This window comes from Lycorma delicatula, chromosome 11, assembly GCF_047948215.1.
Source record: "Lycorma delicatula isolate Av1 chromosome 11, ASM4794821v1, whole genome shotgun sequence".
In the NCBI taxonomy this organism is placed as follows: domain Eukaryota; kingdom Metazoa; phylum Arthropoda; class Insecta; order Hemiptera; family Fulgoridae; genus Lycorma; species Lycorma delicatula.
This window is the reverse complement of record NC_134465.1, coordinates 42052702-42073523: the sequence shown is the minus strand read 5'-3', so window position 1 is coordinate 42073523 and position 20822 is coordinate 42052702. Positions and strand designations below refer to the sequence as shown.

At 33.5% G+C, this 20822-nt stretch overlaps 1 protein-coding gene across 1 annotated transcript in view; it reads right to left on the bottom strand.

Annotated features, from left to right (window-relative positions):
- Positions 1-7327: 7327 nt before the first annotated feature.
- LOC142332437 (uncharacterized) overlaps positions 7328-20822 on the bottom strand; it is a 207401-nt gene continuing 193906 nt past the window's right edge. The window contains exon 4 of the mRNA XM_075378882.1: positions 7328-7704. Within this exon, the coding sequence (XP_075234997.1) occupies positions 7328-7704 (377 nt within the window). The remainder of the gene's footprint in view (positions 7705-20822) is intronic.

The following is a 20822-nucleotide window of genomic DNA, read 5'->3' as shown; positions in this document are numbered from 1 at the left end:
CGACTTGAAACCGAATCGAGCCGTCTTGAACTACAGTTATCCGAGTATCACCTTTAACATGCTTTTATTAGGGACTATTGTTTGCGTACGTTTCTATTTCGTTATTTTTTGTATACTGTTTATGATTAGCGCAGTTAAGTTTCGTTTTTCATCGTCGTGTTTTTTCTAAAATTTCTTATTGAATTGAGAAAAGGGTCTCTATATTGTGGAAGCTTATATACGTTGTGGATTCTTTCAAGAAACTGATAAATTATTCCTGGAAAAATTTCCCAATGCCAGTATAACAGGAAAGAGTATCGTACATGATTCCGTTAAAAAACAGCGTACAACGGGGTCGGTTTCAAACGCAAACACAATAGGTGTTTTGCGTTTGAAAACGTCAGATCTTGACAGATCATACGCCGTATTCAAAACTGAATTTCTACCAGTATAAGAACAAAGCGTGTAAAGTATACACATCTTATAAAGTACCGGATAAAGTTAAGAAGACGGACAAACCAAAACGTTTTAGTTGTTGCGATTCAAAAACATTGTAGATGGACACGTAGATCGTTGACGTATTTCACGTCAGAGGAAGCGCGGTTTCATATTTTACCCGGAAATTCTAATTCAAACAACACCGTTGAAAATTCTCACCGGTTGTTTGAGCGTTCACTTCACGATGGGAAAATCGGTGTTTGGTGTGCTGTTTGTAGAAATCGAATATCGCGGCTAATATTTTTTGACCGAAATATAGAAATGTAACGTACACTTTTCGAAGATTTCTACGCTCAGTTAACAGATCGTAAAAAAGATTACTGCTTTCTTTAACAAAACGGATCAACGCGTCACACCTCAAACGATTCACTAGCACGCATTCATTGAGGCTTTTACACAAGAACGAACTGTTAGCAGAGGGCGGTGGCCTCGGCGTTCCCCAGATTTATCTATTTGAAATTTTTTCTATCGGGGATATTTGAAGGATAAAGGTAACGACAGTACAAGGTGAAAAGATAAAGATGCTACGATTTGCTGATGATATAGTAATTCTAGCCGAGAGTAAAAAGGATTTAGAAGAAACAATGAACGGCATAGATGAAGTCCTACGCAAGAACTATCGCATGAAAATAAACAAGAACAAAACAAAAGTAATGAAATGTAGTAGAAATAACAAAGATGGACCACTGAATTTGAAAATAGGAGGAGAAAAGATTATGGAGGTAGAAGAATTTTGTTATTTGGGAAGTAGAATTACTAAAGATGGACGAAGCAGGAGCGATATAAAATGCCGAATAGCACAAGCTAAACGAGCCTTCAGTAAGAAATATAAGTTGTTTACATCAAAAATTAATTTAAATATCAGGAAAAGATTTTTGAAAGTGTATGTTTGGAGCGTCGCTTTATATGGAAGTGAAACTTGGACAATCGGAGTATCTGAGAAGAAAAGGTTAGAAGCTTTTGAAATGTGGTGCTATAGGAGAATGTTAAAAATCAGATGGGTGGATAAAGTGACAAATGAAGAGGTATTGCGACAAATAGATGAAGAAAGAAGCATTTGGAAAAATATAGTTAAAAGAAGAGACAGACTTATAGGCCACATACTAAGGCATCCTGGAATAGTCGCTTTAATTTTGGAAGGACAGGTAGAAGGGAAAAATTGTGTAGGCAGGCCACGTTTGGAATATGTAAAACAAATTGTTAGGGATGTAGGATGTAGAGGGTATACTGAAATGAAACGACTAGCACTAGATAGGGAATCTTGGAGAGCTGCATCAAACCAGTAAAATGACTGAAGACAAAAAAAAAAAAAGGTTACGAATCAAATTCTCATACTATCGATAAATTTAAAGTAAATATTCAACAAGAAATCCACGACGTTAACAACGATTTATATCAGATGACTCTCAATAAGATCACTCGAGCGCAAAAGTGTGCTATGCAGTGCGTTCACTTCGAACATCTTTTGTAAAAACGTGTATCTTAACGTTTACTAATGTAAACACAAAATTTAATTTTTTCATTTCATTCGTAAAATATTGCATATCATAACTGTGTTTAATTTACAGCAGTCTTGTTTAAAGTTATTCACCCGGTAAAATAACACCGTTAAAAATCATCAGTATTTTCTGTGTAAAATAATACTTGCATTTGTTTTCTGCTTTTTTTCTTTTATCAAAATAGAAAAAAAAAGATATTTCCAGGAAACTTTTTGAAAAGAAAGATATAGATAGATATGCAAAAATAACCGACCGATATAAAAAAAAAATTGTTATTCGTACCCTTACTTATTACTATTTTTGGTTCTAGGTCGATTAAGTGATTTTTAAAACGCTGAAAATTATTTTTTTCTAAAGATTATATTAATTAATAAAAACAATAATCATTCATTGATTTAAATGGATGTTAATTCAAAAAAACAGTCGGAAATCGAAAACCTATTAATTTAAAAATGGACAAACTAGGTAAAAAAATAATTATGAAAAGGTTTGTTAATAGGTAAAAAAACTATAATTATATTGATTTTTGTATAGCTAGTTGAAGATTGCAACCTCAATAAAGGAAGAACTAATAAAACAGATCTTTGTAGGTTTTTAGTGTAACAACCTTTTTCTAGTATAAATATGATACATTGAAATTCATATAATAAAAATATATGTATGTGTTGTATTTAAGGAATTTGGAAACTGTTTAATATTTGAAAACGGTTTTATATTTTGCGGGTTTCTCACGAGTATAATGTTGAGTTAAGTAAAAAAATATTTATCTTTAAAGGGCTCCGTTAAAGATTAGAAATAGAAAATAAATACAGTATATAAATGTGCAAAGATTTAGCGCTGGAGTAGGAGGAGCAATAATATTCAAAAAATGAATATAGGGGCAAAGTTTTTCTGTCGATGAGACCAAGTGGAAAAGGTCCTTAAGCAATCTCAATTAACATAGTAAAAGTGGAGAGCCTCACTAACAATCCTACATTTGTTTATAAACAAAATTCAAAAACCATGTTTTTTTTACTATTTTAACTGTAGGTCGTTAAATACTGATTTTACAGAAAATATTATTTGTCAAAAATGTAGTGCGGAAAATTCTACACTAAAAAGTCTTTGAACACGTTCCGATCAGATCAAAAATAAACGCGCAACTAGCGCAATAAACAGTATCGTTCTATACATTGCCTATACGGAAATATGAGGCAACTGGCGGTACCGCTTCAATACGCGCGCGCGATAAACAGATACCTATAACTTTTGATCTACTACGTATAATGCAAAAAATCAAAATTTAATTGATTAGTGATACCTTAAATCAGGGGTTTATTAAAGTGTAAGTTGAGTTTCACTAAGGGAACTAGGACAAAATTTCATTGTTGCGATCAACATGTTTAGTGGTATGTTGTGTTTGTTTTGCCTCGAATTTCGAGACATTCACGAAATTGGTTCATAAGTAGAACTAGGCGCGGTGTTCGCGCTTCTGCGAACTCGGTTAGCTAGTTCAGAGGGATATGATGTAGGACATTCAAGATGTCCGGACGAGGCCTACAGCGAAGGCAATAAACTGAGTTATTATATCACCGATACAAATGTCTACCGAGGCATTTGCGTCGGTGGCATCCCAACGAGGCCAGGCTTATTACTATGAGATGTAAAAAGTTAGAGGGCGATAGACGACTCCCGTTGAAGCCCAACAGTGTAAAGAATGGTGGGGGGGATGGCGACCGGAACGTCACTAGGTGGGTATCTTACCCTACGGGGTTGGGATGATGTAATTATAATACTTGTTGAGAGCAGGCCTAAATTTGTACAACGTTTAAAAGTATATCGTAACATTTCTCTTTATAGCAAAATATTTAATCATTTATAAAGTATAAACTACAGAATTAGAAAATATTTAAAACTAATCCATAATACCAACCGGTAACATAAAATAATAAGTTGTATTTACAAGAAAGCGATTTTATTCTGCGCGTGAAAACTAAGCTGTGTGTTTTCAATTCGGATAACAAGCACTGTACTAGCCGTCGTATTTCAAGCTTCAAGATACTTGCGGCAGCTATAAATCTTCGGAGACCGGGTCAACACTTGTTACTTGGAGTGCAACAACATAATTTAATATCCGGAGATAAGATCGCGAATGTGAATTGGAATATGGTGTTCTTTATCATTCTCTTCTGGTGAACTGGGCTACATTATCCCCCATTTTAGGAAAACTGTATTCTTCCTTCTATTTTTCCGTTCGTTCTAAGTGACCGGGGTAAATACCGATGGAGTTTTTAAATCGGTTCGAATTATTAACCTCCCAAACGGTATAGCCCGGCCATTTAACCTTCTTAACCACTCCGATACACAAATTACGAAGAGAATATTTGTAGATATGAGAAAGATAACCCCGTCTGTAATCGATCAGAATCCCTTATATTAAGAATATGTAGTTGAAGTTTATGTATTTTCCATATACATTAAAACTACTCTAATCTATTGTACTGTCTAGAGTCGCTTTATAAAATATTATAACTCAAGCTTTTCTTAATCTATAAATCAAAACTAAGACAAAATTTTACACGACTGCCCAAAAGGAGGGTGGCTTTCCCTACGGGGCTGGGATGATAAATAATACCTAAAGGAATAACTTTGGTAAATTTAAAAGAATTTGCTACATTTAGGGGTAACTTATTGTAGTATAATGTTGTCAGGTCGAAGTATTATCAAATATTTTTATCAAAGGCCTGCAAATAAAAACCAAATTCAAACAATCGAAAAACAACTAAGCGAATTAAGGTGATGAATTTATGAATTTATTAAATTTCGTAGTAAAATATATTGCTTTTTAAATCGTTATTTTTCAAAAAAACTTATTTTACAAAATTAAATATTAAACAAAAGAAGTAGTTAAAGAAAAATATTTATTTTTAGATGGTAATATCAGTTTTACGTAAAATGTTAACTTTTGCAAGCGTAATATTACTAAAATGCGTGCGCATTTTAGTAAGTGCGCATCAAACTGTGAAAATAACAGTATAAATAAATGTTTGTAAAATGTTAACAAAAACAAATTTTTTACGGAAAACTTTGTAAAATTATCAATAAATATGTATTTTATTGAGTGTTTCATTCGAATTAGTTATTTTTTTAAATTTTCAAAAAAATTATGTAAAATAAAAATGTAGGTATTTTTATGTAAGTAACAACAGATCATTCTCAAGGTTATTTATGTTCTTATAAAAATTTGACTAGAAGTTTTTTGTGTAAAATCTTCTATTCTGTAACTATTGTTTGAAATATTTTTTGTTAAATTCAATATTTAACTAGTTACAATCGAAAAACAGGACTACGGTACGTTTAAATCGATATAGGTGGGCCATTTCGCTAAATCCGGATATCTCAAAATTTTTTTTGGTAAGGCTCTTTTATTTTCTCGACTTTTAGGATGTTAACAAAGGCATGCTTAGGGACCATTACCACCTCCTGTCGTTCGACAGGAAACTTTTGCCCTTATATTCACATTTTACGAAGAAGTACAGGAACGATATAAAATGCCGAATACCACAAGCGAAATGAGCTTTCAGCCAGAAACATAATTTGTTTACATCAAAAATTAATTTAAACATCAGGAAAGCATTTTTAAAAGTACATGTTTGGAGCACAGCTTTATATGAAAATGAAACTTGGACGAATGGAGTACCTGAGAAGAAAAGATTAGAAGCTTTTGAAATGCGATGCTATAGGAGAATGTTAAAAATCAGGTAGTTGGATAAAGTGACAAATGAAGTATTGCGGTAAATCGATGAAGAAAGAAGCATTTGGACAATATAGCTAAAAGAAGAGACAGAGACTTATAGGTCACATCTTAAGGCATCCTGGAATAGTTACTTTGATATTGGAGGGACAGGTAGATGGGAAAAATTGTGCAGGCAGGGAACGTTTAGAATATGTAAAACAAATTGTTAGGATTATAGGACATAGGGAGTATACCGAAGTGAAAGAACCGGCACTAGATAGAGAATCTTGGACAGCTGCATTAAACCAGTCAAATGACTGAAGACATCATGTTTGGAATCTAATGCTTCTACTCTACGAAGGACATATGCAGCAGTGTTGGCCCAGCTAATAGTACAATGGATGAGGTAGTGTACTGCGACAAAAGTTGCTGGTCCAGCAATCCATTCCCACCCGATGCGTCAACTGAGGTGTCTAAACTTGGACAAGTAACAAGTTTTTCTTTTGTTTTTAGTTTTTTTTTAGAATAATTTATTAACGAAATAAAATTACGTAGATTAAAAAAAAAAATTATCTTTGAGGGAACACCGGTAAATATCCCTGATAAATATTTGGGTTCTAGTCTGACAGCAGGTCGGAGGAAAGAAAGTGAGTCAATCAGTCTACTGTAGATAAGAGGAAAGTTTTATCAAATTATTAAACGTTTGTTTCTGAATAGAAAAGTACTATGGAAGGCGCAGTTAAAAATTTATAAATTATATTACGACACTATAATTAAATATGTAGCTGAAACGTGGAGTTCTTGACGGGCAGGGAAAATGAAATTTTAAGAGGCAGATGAGAATAACAAGAAGAGAAAAAATAAGGAATGTAATAGTGAGGAAGGAAAAGGAAGTAAATAGTATAAGAGAGAAAATTGCAAGTAGTCGAATACGGCGCGTGAGAAGAACCTCTGAAGACAGACTCTCGAGAAAGATAGGAGAGAAAACGTCCAAGAGGAAGACCGAGTGGAAGATGGACAGACAATGCGGGTGGAAAGGGTAAGATGGAGAGTAGATGTGGTAAACGGGAGGAAATAGTGAGAGATTGATTATGGATTGACAGAGTCCTGGAGGCTTAGTCAACATCCAGATCCAGTAAACTGGAATGGAAATGAAATGTATATGTTTGAAATAAAAAGGAATGATGAAAAAACCTTTTTTTATAATTATCGTAACACGTCAAATTAACCTTGAAACTCATAGGCAAAGACATAACACGACTAGTTACGCTTAAAAATAAAAATTTACATGAAATAAAATAGTTTTAATTATTATTAATATAGATGATTCAAATTATACACCAGTGTTATCTATATTGTAACCGTTATCAATTAAGTCGGATAATCAATTTTTTGTTTATCCGTAGTCTATGTATATTCAAGAATTATTTTATATATATATATATATATATATATATATATATATATATATATAAATAGAGATTTGTTACATACTCGTTTTGTTCTAAACAATTCACAGTAAACTTCTTTTTTTAAAATAACTTCATTTTCATCGTTTGTTTGATTGTTTAAAATTATTGTTAAATAGAATCTATTAACTATTAAAGTTTTTTTTTAATATGTATTTATTGGCAATCTAAAAAAGATGATTTGCCGTAAGCGATGCAGTTTTATTAATTCCTAACGGATCACCAGATCCTAATAAATAACTAGCTGGATTACCGGCAGCAGCGCCCAATAACGATGTAAAAGGCGAACTAAGCGCGTGATGATGGGCGTTGATATTATTCAATTGATGTTGATGATGCTGCTGATGCGATGTTAACGCTTTATGTACTAATAATTGTTGTTGTTGTTGGGATGTCGTATTATTATTATTGTTATTATTATTTCCACCGGAACAAGATGTTTGTTGTTGAGATGATATACTAAGAGGCCACTTGTTGCCGGTTGTTGTACTCCCACCGTTACCGCTGCCACCTGAATTACTACCGTCCACATCGCTCAGCTTCACTGTAACAAAAAAAATATATGTATTTAAATAAACATTATATATATTAAAAAAATTTCCTTGGTATAAATAATAAAAAAATAGAGAAAGTGGATAATTTCAAATATATTGGAGAATGGATCAGTTGGAACTCTTTAGATAAAAATCATTGACAATTAGAGCAAATAAAATGGAAATAGCTTTACAATTAACGATAAACAGACGTAACAAACAATCTTTATCGTAAAACTCAAAATTTCGATGCTATAAAACTGTGATAAAGCCGAAAGAAAGCACACTATGCGGCAGGAACCGTAAGACTTTGCAACAAAGGTGAACTAGAAAATCTAGAACAAAAAGAAAAGAAAATTATAAAATTTTCAGGTTAAAAATTTCTAAATAATCAGGTAAAATTAATTCTAAATAATAAACTTTATAATAAATATTTTTAAATTGTCAGGTAATAACGAAAGGACGAATTGCGTTTTACTCCTATTTATTTAAAATGCATCAAGTAAACAAATTTTTGATTTCTTCCAAAGTAAAAAACACTCAAGGCAAATGAATCACACAAATCCAATAAGACCCTAAAATAACTTAAAATAGCTGAAGAAATTATAACAGAAAGAAACATTTTAAAGAAAATATTGAAATATGAAAATAAAATGTGTCAAGAAGCTTCAAAATGCAAAAACAAACGAAGCTGAATTTTCTGAAGAACGAAGGAAAGAGATATCAAAAAGAATGAACAGATATACTGGACAGATAGAAAAAAAAAGAAACAACCGCAAATAAATAAATGATCTAACGTGTTCAACGATGAACTATTCGGAAAAAAAAAATTAATCAGTGGGTCGATGCATGGATTCACCACAGTAGCAAAGCTTCTTACGCAATGTTATATCAATGGTGCAAAATAACGTGTACGCAATACACACAAATGATAGAATTTGTTATTGATAAAAATATGAACTAAATGAAATACATATATTATAAAAAAGAGAGAACACGTGTTTACGCGTAAGCTGTATATAAGAGTGAGATAGGGCGCGCTTACGAAAAAAAAACTCGAGTTAGTATCGATATATAGTTAGTTATTATAGATAAATATCACGATTTTTCGTGACGCTCGTTTTTACTTGCTTTTTAGCTCACTTTCGTTCCACGGTTACCAACTGCTCATGCCCAGAAGATGGAGATGAGTAGTACGCATGCGTAGTATGTTATTAGGATGAACATCGATGTAGTCGATCAACCAACGTAACGCTTCAAATACTTGTTCACGAGATATCGAAAACTCCCGTATTATATTCAAGTTTTCAAGATACTCTGTAACAACCACAATACCTGCATCTTGCGTCGATTTATGTAGCATTTGTGGTAGTATTTAGATATTTTAATATCGTACTAATAAAAAGTTTAAAATTAAAAAAAAATTTAAAAATGTTTAAACGAGCTTTCAAAAAATCTAAAAAATGAATTAGTACTCAGTAAACATAAATAGAAGATAATTTTGTTTTTATCAAAGTAATACGTGTAAATAAAGCTGTTTATTTTTCCAAGACCACAATGAAAACCATGGGACGCGCTTTCGTATTCAATATCTACATGAATTATTTAAATATGATAAAGGTTTTGATGTAAAATGGAAATGATAGTTTCATTATACAATATCTAGTTAGTCTCTTTGGATGAAGGTGAAAAATAAAACTGAGGTCGTGGCCCATACTTTTCATTGTGGTCTTGCAAAAATAGACTAGTCGTATTATTTTGCTGAAAAACAAAATTATCTTCTATTTATGTTTACTGGGTAATCCATTTTTAAAAATTTTTATTTAAAAGCATATTTAACATTTTTATTTTTTTATTTTCTCAGTTGATTCCCCGCCCGGAAGCCCCTGCATTAAGAAACTTTGCTTTAGAGAATATAAATTTTGTTAAATATATTATTATTATTATTATTATTATTATTGAGTCTGTATTATAAAGCCTAACAAAATCTATTGGATGACATAATTAGTTTTGAGATTTGATTTTTACAATTTTAAACGGTAAAATATAACGACCATCTGTTGAGATTTATTCATTCTATCCTCCATGGACACTCTTTAAATAAATGATTCCTTTCCGCTAAGAGAACCAGAATATAACGACGTTTGGAAAGTTTTCGGGCTGACAGAAATGGCGCAAATATGATAAAATACCAATGATATTTGTCAAATGTGATCCTTTAAATGACGTACTACGAAGTTTCAGACGAGCGCCTTCAGTTATTTGTTTGCTACGATCGAATAAATCAAACAAGTTTAGAAATTTCCTAAAAAAGTGGATAAAATTGAAATCGTAGTTTTTATAAAGTATTTTCTTTTAATGAGTTAATCCTCACCAGACAGATAAAAAAAAATTAGATCCCATTTTAAAGAATTCTTCCTCTTCGTTTTCGATGGTAAAAAAAATAGGGAGCTGATTTTAAACGTGATTTTACATTCATTTAAGATGATGAATACTCTGAACACACAAAAACCGCTACGACCGACGAAATCTTCACAAAATTTTTAATGGCGTAAACGATCGCTGACTGAAGTCACGCAAGGTGGATTATATCGCAAATATCTCGATAGATCGTGTCCACTACACTTTAAATGATTTTTGGGTATGAAAATATTTCCTCTGAATGGGTGCCACGTTTGTTAACGGTCGTCCGAAAAAGCATCCGAATATGAGCGAGCAACTTTAAATACCTGGGAAAGTGTTTGAACTTGCTTAAACATCAGTTTCTGTGATGTTTTATAACAACAGTAGATGAAAAACGGATTCATCATTAAACACCAGAGACTCAACAGAAATCCAAATTATTCTATGTGATGGAAGTCATGGCTATGGATTTTTTTTGTGGATTCTCGTGGTGTCGTGTTCATAGACTACCTGGAGAAATGTAGAACTATCACGAGGGAGTGCGTTTTACAAATGGACCGATTGAAGGGTGATATTCAAACCAACTACCTAGTATTTAAATCCGTATAAAAGCAATTAAAATTTACTAGGATTTGAAACCCAGAAACTTTGATTTCGAAAATAAGCTGTTAACAACTGATTTACAAGTTAACTATTAGACCATGAAATAAAAATCTATCGAGTTCAAAGTCGGGAAAGTTATGCAACCCTTTTAAACCTAATTTATTTTGATTTTATAAACTTTGTTATAAATGTCATCGTGGAATTGAAAAATCAAGCGTATTGTAAAGAGCCTACGACATTTCGCAATGCGTCCGGCAAATTGGAAAATTATCTAGCAATTTCTAATCAGCCTGATATTTTTCAGGCTTATTGTAATGAGACCTATGCTCGCGCGCGAGCGTTGGCTAAGTTTGGTTAGATTATAATTATAAGCGTGATGTTTATATTGGACCTCTATTTCTCTTTAATGAGCAAACAATTGCAGATTTTCTAATTCCCCTGAAGTTGTACGGGCTCATTACAATAAGCCTGAAAAATATCAGGCTGATTAGGAATTGCTAATAATTTCCCGTTTTTCCGGGCGCATTGCAAAATGTCGTAAGCTCTTTACAATAAGTCTTGATTTTTCAATTCGTCTACGACATAAATACTTGTTATATAGTATTTCTTAAGTATTATTTAATTGTTTATTTTTATTTCTTTTTACTATTTCGTCAGTATATACTGATGATGATTGTTTAATATAAAAGACCCGTAATTTAAAATTTAAGTAAAATTTTTGGAAATTCTTATTTTTTATTTCATTAACCGTTTAAAATAGCTGTTTCTTTATACTTCATTATGTTTACCTATTTAAATTTGTTACCACCAAAACTCAAAAATATTAAAAAAAAATTAGAAAATTTGGTTAGAACACTAAATGAAAACTAGGTGAATTTGAAATAGAGAGAAATTTAAATATTAAGAAAAATGTAAAGAATAAATTTAGGTATTAAGTAATTTAAAGTAAAATGTTTTACGTGTTGGCCATTAGATTTTTTTTCTAGCTTTGTTCAGATGCTTAAACATCTCTACCGGGTTCAATGTAATGTTTTATATAGGTAATTATGTATTATATCTTATTCTGTAACCTGGTAATGATCAATAAATAAATAAATAAATCCTAGCGAAGCCGAGTATTCTGTTATATATAAAATTTATTTAAAGGATAGTGAAAACTTACGTCAAGAACAAATTTTTCAGATATCAATGCCGCGCCGGATAATATTTTAATTAATTTCAAAGTGACGCTTTAGGGATGATAATTTATAATAATAATAACTAACGTACATGATATAGGTAATCTGTATTAATGTTTTGTTTAATTTTAATTGATGTGTTTGTAATTTATTATTACGATTAATACTGGTGATTGATGTTTGTATACTTAACTATATTAATTATTACAACTTGAATAAAATTTCAATTACTATAATCATATCGAATTTAATTAACAATATAAATTACATATATATATTTATATATAATATAATATATTATTAGATATTACTTAAAACAACTGGCATACACATAGTAACAAAAACAATATTTAAATACGAAAGATTTGCTTTTACTGTTTTGATAGTACATTTATCATTATTACTATTTTGATTAATTAATGTCCAAGTTTGTTGATTAACAACTAATAGGAGAAAAGATTATACAATATATATATATATATATATATATATATATATATATAATACAAACAAATTAACGGAAAGTAATTTAAAATATTTTAATAAAGAAACTATTATTAGTTTCTTAATAAAAGAAACCAGCAGTGATCATCCAACAGGAATTTTTGGCAACCGTCAGTAGTTACGAAGAACATATTAGAATTTATACTGACGGTTCTAAAACTGAACATGGTGTTGGATGCTCAATACATGTAAATGGAGAAGCCCACTTTTGGAAACTGCCAGATGTGGTCAGTGTCTACACGGCAGAACTCACTGCAATTCAGCAAGCTCTTCGTTACACTGAACACTATTGCGAAGAGACAGTGCTAATATGTTCCGATTCTTTAAGTGCACTTGTCGCAATTCGGAACAAAAACATTAAGGATGTCCTAATTGCAAACATCCTGTCCATTTTATACGTTCTAAATCAACGAGGACAGCGATGCGTATTTGTATGGATTCCGGGGCATGCTGGTATTACAGGTAATGAAATCGCAGACGAAGCTGCCAGAAAGGCAACAGTCTGCGATGATTTGGATGCATTTCCTGTAAGAGTGGCAGATGTTAAAAACCGTCTAACAAACATAGTAAAAAACAAGTGGAATGCTGAATGGAGGAGTTTAAATACAAAATTAAACTCGGTTAAAACTTCTCCTTATAAATGGAAAAGCGACTTTAAGTTGACTCGCCGTGAACAAGTAGCGGTGACCAGACTTAGAATCGGTCACACGCGATTAACAAATTTATATTTGTTAACCGGCGAAGTGAGACCAATGTGCGGTGTTTGTAATAAAACACTGACAATCAAGCATCTAATAGAAGAGTGTACCATATATGAGGACCTCAGAAAGAGGTTCCGTCTTAGAAATAATATTACTGCTGATCTGGATAATGGAAATGAAGAAAATATAGTTGCATTTTTATACGCCAGTGGACTTCTTAGAAGTCTGTAATAGTGGAAAATTTTAAAGCTGTGTTAAAGAATCTCTAAGAGGTGGTTTCATTTAAATGTGGAAGTCTCGAAGCGTGGCACGTGTAGCCCTCTTGCCTAGGCCATTTTGGCTCACCTGCATTCAAGAGCAATGAGTCGGGGTGTGTCCGATGATGGCATGGGGGACCCTCAAGGGTGGATTGAGGGCGCGAGGCTACGGGTATGCGCGGTGCATGCCTGTAGCCTGTTTATAAGAAGGATTCAACTACCACGGCACCCTGGCGCGGCTGATATACTGATCAACGGCGGTTCTGGTCGCCCGAGGATGCATAAACAAACTATAAACGAGACTTGTAGAAGAAGGAAAGAAAGATATGGTATTGATAAGTTGAATTTTTTTAATTTCATGGTCTTTTGAGAACCTTATCTCAAATTTTAATATCGGGGCCCTTTACACCTCGTAAGTGTTGTGTGTTGTATTTGTCTTTTGTGTCTTAATGTTTTTGTGTAGTTTGTGCTTTTAAATAAAATGTAAGGGCTCTTTACACCCTTACATATGACGATCCAGATGGCGATACAAATTACTTTTAAAGAATGTGACGAGGGCTAATGACCTTAGCAGTCGATGCCCGTAAAAATTCAGTTAAAAAAAAAAAAAATAATAATTTATTTATTTGTATTTTTTGTGCAATAGGACAGCTACGTATAGCCTTTGTATATTACACAATAGTACATAAAAAAAAAAAAAAATATATATATTAAATATACATTGAAAATACAAAATTTAATCATTAGTTCATAATAATTATTAATCATTAGTTCATAAAAATAAGAGTAATACTGGTGTTTTAATTATGTTACACAATTATATTATTATATGTCTGCATAAATACAAGATTACAGATAAACATGTTCACATAATTAAAAATACTCATAATTCAGAAAACAAATTTTAATAATATAGTTTAATAACATAGTTGTAAATTCATAAATTTACATCTTATCTCCTTCATCCAATTATATATGTGCAGAAATTTATACCAATCAAACAATATTAACTGATTTTAATTATTAAAATATTTATTTATTAATAGAAAACTGTTTTTATTTATATAAGTTAACTATGGACAAGCAGAAAAGGGTCTGTGAAATTCTGTAGTAATCCAGTATTATAGCTTTATATGCTTTTAATATCTATATCATACCGGAGTAAAACCTACTCAGTTCAAAAACAAAATTCTTCCTCGGTTGGAAAAAGTCTATTTTATCATATTTATTTACAGTAGTTAAAGCTCATCTCTCTGTACAAGATATTGCATCTCTCTGTGCAATATTAGAACAAAAGTTTCTAATATTGCGTCCGGGTATACGTAACTGTATTTCGTTTTCCGTAGGATTACACCCGTGTAATGATTTATGGGAAAACAGTAATCATAAAACAGTAAATTATGTAGTAACTGAAGCTGTTGTTTGCCAAGATAAATAATATAATAATAATAATAGTAATCCACCGAGTCTCAGCTGGAAGATGAGGATGTTGGTAAAAAAAAAAAACTGACAACACAGTTGTAGGACTTTCCCGTCACGCGGCTTTATTCTGATGCACGGCTTACACACAATTTAAAATATTTATCATTTTATGTAAATTAGTATTTTTTATTTATCTAATTCGATGATTCTAACCAAAGCGCTCATGCATACCGTATTTTATTCGCGCGGTTGTGGTGATACTAACGCCATTTTAAATACTTCTTTACACTTTTATTTAATTCTACCCCTCAACTCTGACGTCACATAATAGCAGAAAACTACAACAACTGTACGTCAGTGCTACACCAGCGTCCCTCTCCTTATGGCGAGAGGGGGTACTATTGACGCAGTATACCCGCTTAAACGCTAGTTTATCTAGATCATTTTTTGAGGCGGAGGTGCGATTTTGCAAAAGCTTTTTTTTTGCAAATATAATTTTTTTAATAGTCAACCAACGTGCCTAAGAAAAATAAGACCTTAATTAGGCGAAATATCGAGATATTGAAGGTAATCTTATTGTACAGCCTCACCCGTTTGACCTTTTAAATTGAAAATTCAATGGCATCAATGCCTCATATATCGATGTACTCAAGTTTGGTCAAGATCGGTCCAGTAGTTCTGGAGATATAAGGACTACAAACCTAATACACATACGTACATACGAGCATTAACAAGTGGAAAATTTCCATCCGGTTTTTTGGGTTCCTTAGATGCCAAAATGTTAAGATCCAGTGAAAACCGCATATTCCCAAATTGATCCCATTACAATATTTTCTCTTCTAAACTATAGCTCTACCGCTTGACGAGAAAGTAAAACACAGATAATAGTAAAATCTTAGCTAAACATTTATAAAATTTATTAAATTGTGAGAAGTCAAAAGAAACTTTTAAGTTCAAAATTAACAACCATAAATCAGAAATCTCCAACTCTCCGGATTCGGATGAAATTCAAAACTTGATTAAAGAGCTTAAGAGCAATAAAAATTTTGGGGAAAGTTCAATTATACTAGAAATGTGGAAGAAGGCCAGTATAAATACCAAAGAATCCCTAGTCAAAATGTTTAACGAAATATGGAATAACGAAAAAATTCCCGAAGATTCAAAGAACACTTATCAACCCGCTTCATAAAAAATGATCCAAATAACTGCAGGGGAATTTCGCTTTTGGAATTTACATACAAGATTCTATCTAAAGCTCTTCTTAAACGTACCGAACCTCAACTGGATTCACAACTAGGTGAATGAATATCAGGATTGATTTACGAAAAATAGATCCTGCGCAGAGCAAATATTTAATCTCAAAAATATTACGGAATATTTAAATGTAAAAATAGAATATAGATTACAGATTTTATTGATTTTAAAAACGTATACGATTTGGTAGATACAACATCACTTTTTTCAACATTAACAGAATTAGGTTCAGATAAAAAAAACCGCAAAACTTAATGAAACACGTACTCTGAAATAAAATTTCTGGGTGAATTATCTAAACCATCAAAACCGGAGTAAGACAAAGGGAAATGGACTTTTTCCACTACTTTTTAACTGTGCTCTTGAAAATGCACTTGGAGAACGGAACAAAAATCTAGTCAAAAATAGTGGAATAGGACTGGAAACTAAAGGACTAAAGATTAACTGTTTACTTCGATGATACGGCATCATTAGCTAAAAATTTGAATGAAGCCGAACAATAAATTAAACAATTAGAAAAACAAGATGCTAAAATGAGACGAAAAATCCCGTTTGAGAAAACCGAGATTTTGATTAATGATAAAACCTGTCCTAATTTCCTTAGTATAAATAATAAACAATTAGAGAAAGCTGGTAATTACAAATATCTTGGAGAATTGATCAGATGGAATTATTTAGATAAAAAACGTTAACAGGAATTAGTTTTTCAACTAACGAAAAGCACATATAACAGTCTATCAAGTGTGGAACTCAAAATTTCGACACTATGAAACTATGATAAAGCTGAAAGCTCTCTAAATTCTAAGATTGAGCAATAAATGTCTACTAGAAAATCTAGTAACAAACTTTATATTAAAATTGAAAAATTGTCAGACAAGATAAGAAAAATTATGAATTGTATTTCACTTCCGTTTATCCCTTGGAATAAATAACAAACAGTAGATCGACTAAACAGATATTTGCTTTTTTCCAAAGTAAAAAAACTAAAGTCAAACGGTTCAAAAAACTCCAAGAAGATCTAAAATAACTGAAGACATTATAAGAGAAAGAGAATTTTAAAGAGAAGATTATAATAAAAGTTCCAAGAAGCGCAAAACGCAAAAATAACAGAGCTGAACTTTCTGAAGAACGAAGGAAAAAGAAAGATTTAAAGAATGAAAAGGTATGGGGCAGCTAGAAAAAAAAGCACAACCGAAAATAAACAAATAATCTAACGTGTTCCAAAGTGAACTATTCGGAAAAAAAGTTGTGGTCGTCTGTATAATAACCGACATTCGGTTGAAATTGTCCCGGGAAGACTAAATATATATATATATATATATATATATTAGAATCCTCGTCGTTGCGGCTACTCCCGCGCTATGTGTTTCCCGTCGCGGTCAGAGGATATTTAGCCGGCCATGCCTCGCTTCGCTTGCCCTTCCCGTCAACCCGGAGGAGTTTGTCCCTTAGACCCCGGTGTATTCATTAAACTCATGCCTGTTACAGTAATAATGATTAAGTTTAATAGTGATGTTTAATAATAAACTGTAACGTAACATAATTGAAGAGGCAGCGGTACTTGTGAAGTGGAAATATAACAAAAAAACCCTGTAACAAAACTAAGCGATTTCGTGTTGTAAATCGGGTAGCGGGTACTTCTGATAGTTACTGTTATACGATTCATTTACTGTCGGTGCGAGGAACCGACTTCAGTAGACTTCTGCAATCGACAATTGAACATAAGGAAAGGTTCCAAGGTGGCATGCTAGAGGGGTTCTGACTTCTCCAGTATACCAACTCTGCGGACACGAATCTATGTATGCAGACCATCTGGGGACCTGCAGAGCTCTGGATCACTCGTAGATGGAGGGATGAAGGCCTCGTTTAAACAGAAGCCCATCTATACTGGTCAGCGCGTCACGAAATGGCTCAACAGCTAAGAGTGGGCGTTGGCTAATAAGTAGTAAGTAACAATTAAACATAAGTCGACGCATTGCGACCTACTGGAATGTGTACATAAGAAAAATATGTGTTTTTATTGTACATAGGTTTTACCGTACCATAGGTATTCTTAAAAAAGGTGTCTGTGAGGCCATAATGTTGTACACTGCGCCCGTCTGGGCTCATCGTTTAAAATTCCAATGCTATTTCGTTTCGTTTGCTATTCCAGTGCTTCTATTGTTAGCTGTTGTCGGTGGCTACAGAACTGTCTTGCGAGAGGCAGTCACTATGTATAAAACCCTCACATATTTTGGCTACGGAACGTAGCCAGCGGTATATTTCTAAGAAAGGAGACCTTACAACGTCAGGGCTTATGCGAGAAATTGAAGATCAAGCTTTTGACTCTTGGCAAGCTAGAGGGATCGATTCTTCTACTGGTCGATACACGCATGGTATTTATCAAAATGTTAGGGAATTGCGAGCGATTAGCTTGGTTTTCCCCAATCGGCGTATTACTCAATTTCTTTCGGGACATGGTGCTTTGAGGGATAGTTTGGCTAGGTTTAGGTTGGTTGACTCCGGCTTATGTCCGGACTGTAGGGTCGATGACACGTTGGACCATGTCCTGCATGTTTGTCCCCGGTACGAAGCTGAGCGTACCAGAGTTGTCAGGGAACTTGAGAGAGTAAATTCCTTCTTTGATTTGCGAGTCAACTGGAGGGCTCGCAGAGATTGGACAATTGTGGCTAGCTTCCTTCGATTCCTCGCCCAACGTAGGACAACCGAAGGGATTTGTAGAGTAGGAACCCGGGCGGCTAGGGTCTGCCTAGACAGTTTGACAGGCCAAAGGTAGGCGCTTTGGCAGCGAGCCACGGTTAGTTAGATAAGAGGTGATTATGATTTTAAAATCTGTCGGCGGAACGGCGACTGCACTGCCGATGGGCATGGGATACCATGCAGCCGTGAGGTGTAGCGTCGTTTTGACGAGAGCAGATTAGAATGAGCAATCGACACTGTCGGCGGGATGGCGACTGCACTACCGAGGGCGTGAGATGCCATGCAGCCGTGAAGTGTAGCGGCAGCTCGACGATGGTTGTGAGGTGAATGTCACGCGGGACTCTGCGATGGAGCCGAATGGGAGTAGGAGGTCTGTCCGCCTCTCCCTAGTGGACCAGACCGGAGTTCATAATTTAACCTAAGTCTGGGGTTTGAACTAAAGTTGAGTTCACTAAGGGAACTAGAACTAAACATTTTTGGTGGTATGTTGTGTTTAATTGCTTCGAATTACGATAAATTCACGAAATTGGCTCATAATAAGTAGAACTAGGCGCGGTGTTCACACTTCCGCGTGCTCGGTTAGCTAATTTATGAGATACGATGTAGGACATTCAAGATGTCCGACGAGGCCTACAGAGAAGGGAAAAGCTGAGTTATTAAATCGCCGATGCAAATGTCTACCGAGGCATTTACATCGGTGGTATCCCAACGAGACCAGGCTTATTACTATGAGATGTAAAAAGTCAGAGGGCGATAGACGACTCCCGTTAAAGCTCAGCAGGGCTAGGAACGGGAGGAGCGTGGCGACCGGAACGTCACTAGGCGGGTGTCTTCCCGTAAGGGGCTGGGATGTACATCGGTTTCCGACGGGCAAAACAGGAGGTAATGGTGCAGTCGTGGAGATCGATGAAATTCTGTTTACACGACACAAAAATAATGTGGGCAGGGTTCTTTCAGAACAATGGATTTTTGGGGAAATTTAAAAAGAACTGTATCAAATGTTCATTGTAGAAGTTCCTGATCGTTCTGCATAATCACTGTTTTAAAACGCAGAAATAGTTGAAGTGGAACAGCGTGTTGAATTGGAGGCAACCAGTTACACACATCTACAAGTTAAACATCGTTACAATTTCAACGACTCGGAGACGGGATCTCATACTCAGCATATCAAGAGAATGCGGGAATCAATTAATGGAGAAAGAAAAAACACCGGGTTATCGTTTGACATCGATTAAAATCATATCTGGTGGCTGTATTCATGTGGCTGTAGTCAAAGGCAAAACTTTTAAAAAAATGCACTATTTGGAGAAGTACTGAAATATCTCATTTCAGGCCCCCACATGAACGATACAGAATGGAATGATTATTTATAAATTAAAAAAAAAAATTATGTTACAAAATAATTAGAAAATTATATCAAATAATAGGCGTGCCGGTTATTTCACAAGTACTGAAAAATTAACTGAAAATAAGATATAATCTTACTAATCATGTTCGAATAATCAAAGAATCGGGTAATCGATGTTCATATATTTGGTTAATACTTTTATAAAAAAGCTTTAATTTTATGTATTTTTTTAAATTATATATTTTAATGTTAAATACGTAGAGTTTTAGCGGAGATACCGTTGTGTATACATATTTATTTAGATTTGTTTAAATGATTCCCTAAGTGAATATTTATTTATTATTACAATAGTACAGTATTTGAGTAAATGGTACTGAAGGGAGACGGAAAAAGGGAGAAGAGACGTTTAAAGGGCGTTGCGTTTTTATAGTATTTATATTACTTGTTTCTTGTAGTTTTCACAAAGCAACAATCTCCACTCTTCTTAACAACAATTTTAAAAATTTCGTAGTTTCTTTTATATTTGATTACTTTAATGCAGTATTTTTAGATTCTATTGCACTATAAAAAATTGCTTTTTTTTAGATTTCTGCCTTTTTTTAAAAATCTGTTATTTCTTTTTTCTTTCCCGTCTAGATAGCGCTGTAGCTCTAGAAGGGAAATATTGTGTTACATATGCGATCCAGATCTTGGATCGTTTCGACACCAGATCTTGACGTTTCGACAACTAAGCAACCCAAAAAATAAAAAAAAATCGGA